This window comes from Cynoglossus semilaevis, chromosome 9, assembly GCF_000523025.1.
Source record: "Cynoglossus semilaevis isolate Cse_v1.0 chromosome 9, Cse_v1.0, whole genome shotgun sequence".
Classification (NCBI taxonomy): Eukaryota; Metazoa; Chordata; class Actinopteri; order Pleuronectiformes; family Cynoglossidae; genus Cynoglossus; species Cynoglossus semilaevis.
This window is the reverse complement of record NC_024315.1, coordinates 14,404,873-14,413,206: the sequence shown is the minus strand read 5'-3', so window position 1 is coordinate 14,413,206 and position 8,334 is coordinate 14,404,873. Positions and strand designations below refer to the sequence as shown.

The window sequence follows — 8,334 nt, the reverse complement described above, 5'->3', positions numbered from 1 at the left end:
TCCTCAGCAGTAAACTTCAGGTTGACAGACTTTATCTGTGCAGTAAATCCACACTTTCAGCTCTAGCATCACCGCCACCACGCCATCCATACAAAACAGCCACATGATGTTTTGTCCGACTCGGGATCACTTCAGTGAAAAATCCTGAATATTCTATCTTCGATTTGTAAATAAAACTCTTTCGACCCGTCAAAATAAAAGTCTCGGGGAGAGGGGGTGGAGGTGTGGTGGTCCACACCCTATTCTAAGGAGTGGGGAATGTCCAGTTGACCTCGATGTAACTATCTTTGGATAAGATGAACTGGATTCATCTGGGAACCTACACCAGGCATGGACAAACTAAGGCCCGGGGGCTGTTTGCAGCCCGTTCAGCTTTTTAAACAGCCCGCCAAAAATATATCCAAAATATATATACTTTATTTATATTATCATTATACTTCTGCCTTTTCCCTGAAATACCTACGTTTCCCCAATAGATGGTTTAGAAAACGATTAAAGCATTTTAGCTAGGGATGCACCGATCCACATTTTTTCAATTTTAGGACATATGAATTTATGTATTTGAAAAATAAACAGCTTGAGAAAAAAAACAAAAACAAATCTCTATGTATGGATCATTTACTTCCAGTAGCAGCAAACAGTATATCACTGTGTGTGCGTGTGTCAATAAAAGACAAACACATACGATGGTTGTTACCAAGAAAATACATAAATTTATATACGTCTAATCTTTCCTGTTTTTCTCATGCGACAGTGCGACTGAGTTTGAAAAGCTGGAGAACTCAGTAATTGTTTGGTCACAGGTATCGATTAACAGCCCGAGTGAATGAAACACTGGGTTCTCATTTAGTGTAATGGGACAGAAAAATCTCAATTTAGGTTTTATTGCACAATAAAACACAAACTTAAACACACACTCTACTGTTGGTGTATCGGATGCATGAAAGTGTGTATTTTAATGCACATCATTAGGAACTGTTAGAGAGTAATTGTCCAACAGATTCAATCAAAAACACAAAGTCTTTGTGAGTCCTACCTCGTACAGGTCAAGCATCTGGTTCCCTCCGATGCCCCTGGTGGTTTTGACATTTTCCATGGCCAGTGTGAAGTAGATGCCCCTGGTGTCGGACAAATACAGGTTGTAGGTGTCGTTCTGGTTCCACTCCTGCACTGCTGCAAAGACCTGCTTCCCATCGGTACTCACAATGTGGAGGTCCTATGAGAGGGGACGGAGAATGAAGAGACTGGAGGTGAGGAGGCGATGGATCAGAACACGCAGACCATGTGAAAAAGGCCGTAGGATCGTGTTGATGCAAACGCAAACTTTTATATATGTATTTTGTCCTGCACCACATACTGTATCAGCCTGAGACACTGATTCATCATTAAAATATGAGTCAACTGGATGTGAATTTTCTAGTTGCCCAACAGAACTTTCAAACAGTACATATATACTTATATTTATGCAACTATTATCACTAGGGGTTACTATACATGCATAATATTATATAGACAAGACATTAGTAATATATTTATACACATTATATTAGTTATTCTTTTTCACGTCCAGTTGCCAAACAGAACTTTCAAACTTGACCATGACCTGGATGACTGAGAATCTTCATAGACAATAACTTATCTTAATCCCTCATCTTTTGGAAACTCAAATTTGAGTCTCTAGTTTGTCTGCATATTTCTTATATAGTGAGTTAGTATAATTTATTTATATATAAACAATATATTTTAGGCGTAGAAATCACAACATGATCAGAAGGTGTTTTGTATTTGCAGCGTGAGCTGACATTAGTAATACCAGTCTTTACTCTATAAGCTTAGCTTGAATACAATTTACATTTAAAATCAAAAACGACGATTCCCTGTGAACCTACCTTTGGCAGAGAATACTTGGGCAACTTAATTTGTATGAAGGATTCTCTCTTGTAGGAAACGTAGTAGGTGGCTCTGACCGAAGTAGGGACCTGTGAAAACAGGTATATTCAGACAAACAACAATCAACATAGATAAACCCTTATTAGGACGGCTGCTTAATGATCCTACTCTGAAAGACTGGTTTCTGTACCTTTAACTTTAAATGTTAATTAGACACCATTCCTCCTGAGAGGAAGGTCTGGATATAGATTCACACAACCGCCACAACCAATGAGCAGAGAGAATTGGCTGCTGGTATCTCAGCAGATTCAGCAGGTTCTGCTCATGCACATCTTCAGTAATGTAGTGTATGCCATTTTGCCGTGTATGGGAAAGTGACAAGACAGTGTTCAACAAAATGTGGTCCTCTGTTTGTTCTGCGGTCAGAGCAGGAAGAAGAAAAGACGCTTCAGAAGAAATCGGAGATTCAGGAATAAAGACGACACAAATATATGAATCAAACCCTAAAAATCGTAAAAGTCCAAAACATGAGAAACTGCTGTTTGTTCCTCCTCAACAAACAAACAAAATAGACAACGGAAACTGTTGCAGTCCAATCGCAAGACGGTCAATTCCACAGACCTTAGGCCTTTATGATGCTTCTTAAAATAATTTATACTTTTATTATTCATACGTTTCACCTTGTTCCAATGTGTTCTTCTTCATGGGACTGGATTTAGGTTCTGGCTCACATTCCCAGGACATTGACCTCCTTCAGTATCAATGCACTCAGTGACTTCACAATAGACTTTGGTAAATATCTTGTGGGGACAATCAATAGTCTCATTATTCTTTGTCAAGAGAAATCTTTAAGTTGCCTAAGTCGGCCTCGTCTGCTGTCTTGGTACAAAGTTGTCCTTAATGATCTGGACCTTTTGCAAGCACTGTGCACACCAGCTGTCGGGTGTTAGCTAATGCCGGAAGAAAACACATAGGTGGAGGAGGCTGGAGGATAGTCACCAGCCTCAAGGCCGCTGAACCCTTCAAACACACACACACACGCAGAGACAAAGTAAGGTTACAGCTTAACCCACTTTCCCTCCTATCAATAAGAAATGAATCCATTCAAGGCAAAACCTTCAAATCAAACTTGTGTCTTTGGGCTGAGGAGAAGCCATATCAGTATTAATGTTGTATGACAGTAGGAGATTCTCTCAGTGATCTTATAAGTTCTCCGACAAGCTCAGAAAAGAGAAAACAGGAGGAGAGAAGGGGAGAGAGAGAGATAGAGAGAGTGGGGGAGGAACTGCAGAAAGAACAGTCCCACATGCAATTGAGTGAAGGAGCAGGAGATCGATGGAGGGGGTAACCAGAGGCGGTTTGAACTTTAAGAGGAATTGGTAGCATTGATTTTGTTTTTTTTCCCTCAGATTCCTTTCAGGGTCTTTGGTCTGTGACGTATATGTGTTGAAATGCGGAGGAGCTGGCAGGGAGAGGGGGAGGTTTGGCTTATGTGCTTGTAAGTTTACTTGAAAGGCTTGAGTGAGGTCAAAGAGGATTGAAAGATCTTTGGTGAACAAATCTATTTCTTAGTCCCATGTGCCGTCCAGGGTGGAGAGGGAGGGGTGAGTGAGGGAGTAGATCGGTGAAGGAGAGGCTCAGGTGAGGAGACATTAAACATGGACTTTACAATGATATTTACTTTCCGATACATTTTTAACATGAGTGAATGATAAAGATTTCCTATAAATAATTAACACATACCACATTGAATCAGCTGACTCAAGTGAGTCAAACGTCTTCTACCGTTTACAGACATTTATTTTTATCTGCTCTGCGAAGCTAACATGGTCATTTGTGTACGGGTTTCCTGCTGCATCGATGGTTCTGATTGAAGGTGTTCTGCGGTTCCACTAATCATTAACTAATCATTGAGTGGGGCGGAACTCAACAACAGTCCTATCAGGGTCCGCAGTAACTATTTGGGAACCACTACCTAAAGAAGTAAATAAGGGAAATAATCACAATTTGGATGCATCCAGTATGGCAAATACTGCAGTTCTGAAAATACCAGTCAACCACATGTTTATAAGACCCTAAACAGCTGTTATGCAACATCAGCCTCTCAGGATATCGGGAAACAGATACTGTATAAACTCATAGTACAGAGCCGAAATGATGTAACCCATCTGTTCTGTACCATTTAAGGACATGAAACTACTGAACTGTGTATAATATGATGCAGCTTTTCAAATAAGGTCAGTACATTTCAACATTCCCCCCTCTCAGATTCACAAGCTATTAGCTCTAACAGGCAGATATAAAGACGTCGGTAATGTCTCTGCATCTGCTCGCTGGGATGGGAAAACACAAAGTGAGTTCAGCACAGTGAATGCAGATCAACTTCATCACAGTCAAGGTTTAAAGAAAGAAGTTACAGTAGGAGTTTAGTCATTAAGATCAAATTTCCACATTCTCTTCAAACCTCCGTCACCTTCACCTCACTTTATATTTTGTTATGTATAAAGAATGAAAAAAAAAAGTTTGGTTTTGACCTGTTTGCACCAAACTCATTTTTAGAAGCAGGTTGTGATAGATCTAAAAACAATATCTGACATGACAACAAACACATTTCCACATCTGCCCCAGGGTTTTCTCCCAGCTCCAAGTTTGGTATGTCCTCCACCTGACTTTCCCAAATCATAATTACAAGTTCACTATAGTAGTTTCACTTGAATGCAGAAATAGAAAGAGCGAGTGTGGAGGCAGAGGGTGGAGGAAAGGAGTTTAAAGCCTTCAGCTGAAGGTGACTGTTTTTTCTCCCCAAAAAGAAAACCATGATCCTGAAATAAAATAAAATAAAATAACACAGGTCAATTGTTTAAATGGGCTGCCTTCTGCTAGCAGGTATTTATGTGTTATATTAGCATTAGGTAATGCTAGAACATTTCTTTAAATGTACCTATAAATAAAAAAATACATACAGTTTTGCATAAGAGTGTGTAAACAGAATGTGTTTACATTTATACAGTATTATTTACAAAACACTAATATATGTTGAAGCTAAATGGAATTGTGTGAAGGTGAAGGGAAGTCTTAAAAGGACACAATGATAAAAACTGTTTAAATAGTTTTTAGGCTGATTATTCATGAAGTGATTCTGAAATGGGAACAGATGGGTTGTGGGTGTCTTAACTGTTTCATTTTAATCAGCTTTTTGAATAAATTTTGAAGAATTACGATTCATTAACCAGAGATATTAAATATCAGTATGAAGTTTTTAGGTCATATGAAAAATGAGAGCAATACTGTCAGAAATAGAGGAATGAATTTAAGAAAATAAAAGCTGCTCAGTGAACCTCAATTAATGAGAACTTTGTTTAGGACAATGGTTTAAAAATGTCCATTTCACAGTCATACTGTCCTGGTACAGAGCTAATGTTAGCTACAACAGTCCTGGTACAGACACCATTGATAACTACAACAGTTACCATTGATAATGTTAGCTACAACAGTCCTGGTACAGACACCATTGATAATGTTAGCTACAACAGTCCTGGTACAGGCACCACTGCTAACGTTAGCTGACTTTTAATTTGTTAAAAATATTATTCATTGTAGCTATTTAAATAGTTATAACAAATAGACTGAGGTAGGAGGAAGATATTAAGTGTACACACTGCACAGTACTGAATCTATTAATTAAACATGTACTTTTAATACAGTTAGTTTTAGTTTCTCCTAAAGAAGTCTCCATTCACCTCATTCTCTTGGTGTACAGCAGGTTCCTGGTACTATGGTGGTACTGCGTGTTCACAGTCCTACCTGTATGAATATGTAGTCGTCCTGAACCACTAGAGAACTGATGTCGATGTATCCAGGGAAAGGGTGGTTCCTGTTGGCTTCTGTGCACATCTGAGCTCTGCATGTGATGTACTGCACATCTGTCACAGAAAGACAGGAAGGACGTGTGAGAGAACCGTGACTGCTGATGGTAATGGACTATTTCATGAGCGAGGGAGTTCCCTGTCAGCCACAACCAACAATGTTAAAATATGTACAACCACTTTTTACTGTTGTGATGGAGATGGTTTGGACATGAGCTGAGGAGAAAGTGGAGATGTTCGACAAAGCATGGTGGAGATAGAGCTGCCATGAAGGAGGGCAAGACGAAGAGACTAGGGAGAAGAGTTTGGTGTGAAAAGTGCTCTGGTGAAATATTTTGGAAAATTTCAGACAAGTCTATAATTTCATGTCTAACACTTTGACCTTTTTATAAAAGCTTATAAAAGCTAATACAGAATAATATAATAATACAGCAGTAAATACAGATAAATAATATAATAATAATAAATAAATAAATAATAAATAATAATAATAAATACAAATAAATAATATAATAATACAGCAGCAAATACAGCATAACTTTGTATTTCTAAAAGTTGCACTGCGGTTTAAGTCGACTGTGAAGAACAACAAACACACGTCTAAAAGCCACAAGTCCAGGTGTCAATCACATAAATAAGAAAATGTAGATTTAGCAGGAAATTAGAATAAAACTGGAATTAAATACATTTTTAAAGGGTTGATCCAGGGTCTGTTATGTTTCATAAAATGCATTTAATATTGCACACATATTGTGTAAAATTGTGGAAGTGGCTCTAGATAATTGAAGCTGAAAGGTCTGATCCTGACATCAGTCATTCAGAGAGGAGATGGCCAGGCGTGCTAAGAATCGTAGATTTTTGTTTTAAGGGAAAGGTTAAAGGAACGGCTACAGACTTTCCTTTAGGTGGCTGTGCCTTGTACAGACAATTAGACAAACCTGCAGTATAAACCAGTTTGACTCATAAGGTATTAGTCTTAAAGTCTTTGAGCAATCTATAGACTAGACATAGTTCAGGGACAAAATTAACAAAAAAAGGAATGCATGTTTTAGTAGAATCTGCTGTCCTACCAGATGATGTCACTAATTTGCCAACACGTTTTGCAACTAACCTGACCCTACCTGTCTCTGAAATGGGTTTTAACCAGCTGTCTGTCAGCGGGTCTGCAGTGAAATCAGCCCATGTCTTATTCACCACCGTCTCTGAGCAGGATCTTCTGCATAATTTACAGGAGACCTTGGTCGTACAGCCACTCACTTACAGTGCTGACACTCAGCAGGTGAAGGGGAATAAAAGAAAGGCCACATCAATCTAGATTCAGGTGCTGGCTTTATTGATGGGGCCGACCAATGCCGCGGCCCTCAGGGACGCCTTCTGTTCTCCATGAGAAACTCTCCCCTCCAGAGACCTGTTCATTACCTCCCTCTGATGTGTATATATGTGTATACACTGTATATGTGTGTGTGTGTGTAAATGTGGAGGGTGTGGGTGGGTACTTGGGTGTTACTCACTTCCATCTGGTGTGTGAGCCTCCATGTGGACCAGATCTGGCTCCTTATCTCGGCCTGACACAGACCTGGGGGGTGATTGACAGAAATGGAAAGAATTCATGAGCTGAGCAGCAGTGAAGAGAAAGGCATTTAAAGAGGAAATTGTCCTCAGTTCAGACCTGGTTTTAACATCCATACTAAGAGATCTGGTCCCCGTGTTGACAGCCCACAGTACAGCATCCTACAGAAAACCAATTGCATGAGGTAAAGGACTGTCACCGGACCAGATGGCTCTATTCGGGCCTGTCTCTGTCCTGTGATGATTCTGAGGATGGATGGTTAAAGTAGTCTTTGGTCTGATTGACAAAACCGTGGTTTGTGGGCCTAGGCCGAGTTATTTAAATTCTGCTCTTCAAGATGAAATGTCCAAAGATATAGAAGAAGGAAGAAGATCTAGACCTGTTCTCTGCAGGACATTTACAAAATGGAAATAGTCTTTATCATCAAGTTAAAGCAGACGACAGTGTCACATGACCTCTCCCAAACACTCAACACAGGACGCAGAAGACCAGCTTCCTCGCTCACCCACTGCTCCACTGACCTTACAGTTTTAAATGGACTTTAAGGCCAGTAATATGGTCTGTTTAAAAAATCATGATGCACAAATGCGTAGGATTGGTTGTAAGGTATTCCACTGATGAGATTGATCGCTAGGGATTCTTCAATGACTGTCTCAGTGGACAGCACGTTAGACTTCTGTGGAGTCATGGTAATTCAAAGACTGTGGGTTCGAATCGAATCCCAACGAGACTTCGGTAGATTCTCCTCTGCTCCTTTACAATTCAACCTTCAATGTTACCTGTTTTCAAATCTTCTACCACGACCACGACTGTTCTTCACTCCATCACACACTTGACATTTAGAGACAAACATTCACACTCATATTCACACCTTAGGTCAGTTTAGAGGAGACAGTTCATCCAGATCATCCAGTTGTATCTAATAATTCCAATACAGTTGGGGCTCAAACTGATGCCCATCAGACTGTGAGGCAAGACTCGGTTTGGGTGGTCACCATAGCTAAACTA

General features: G+C 39.7%; 1 protein-coding gene across 2 annotated transcripts in view; it reads right to left on the bottom strand.

Moving 5' to 3' along the window:
• The window catches only part of sorcs3a (sortilin related VPS10 domain containing receptor 3a), a 223,646-nt gene that overhangs the window by 71,034 nt on the left and 144,278 nt on the right, over positions 1 to 8,334 (bottom strand). For both annotated transcript variants that reach the window (XM_025058263.1, XM_025058264.1), the window contains 4 exons: positions 7,268 to 7,332; positions 5,695 to 5,813; positions 1,890 to 1,979; positions 1,037 to 1,216 (listed from right to left, as the gene is read on the bottom strand). In XM_025058263.1, the coding sequence (XP_024914031.1) occupies positions 1,037 to 1,216; positions 1,890 to 1,979; positions 5,695 to 5,813; positions 7,268 to 7,332 (454 nt within the window). The remainder of the gene's footprint in view (positions 1 to 1,036; positions 1,217 to 1,889; positions 1,980 to 5,694; positions 5,814 to 7,267; positions 7,333 to 8,334) is intronic.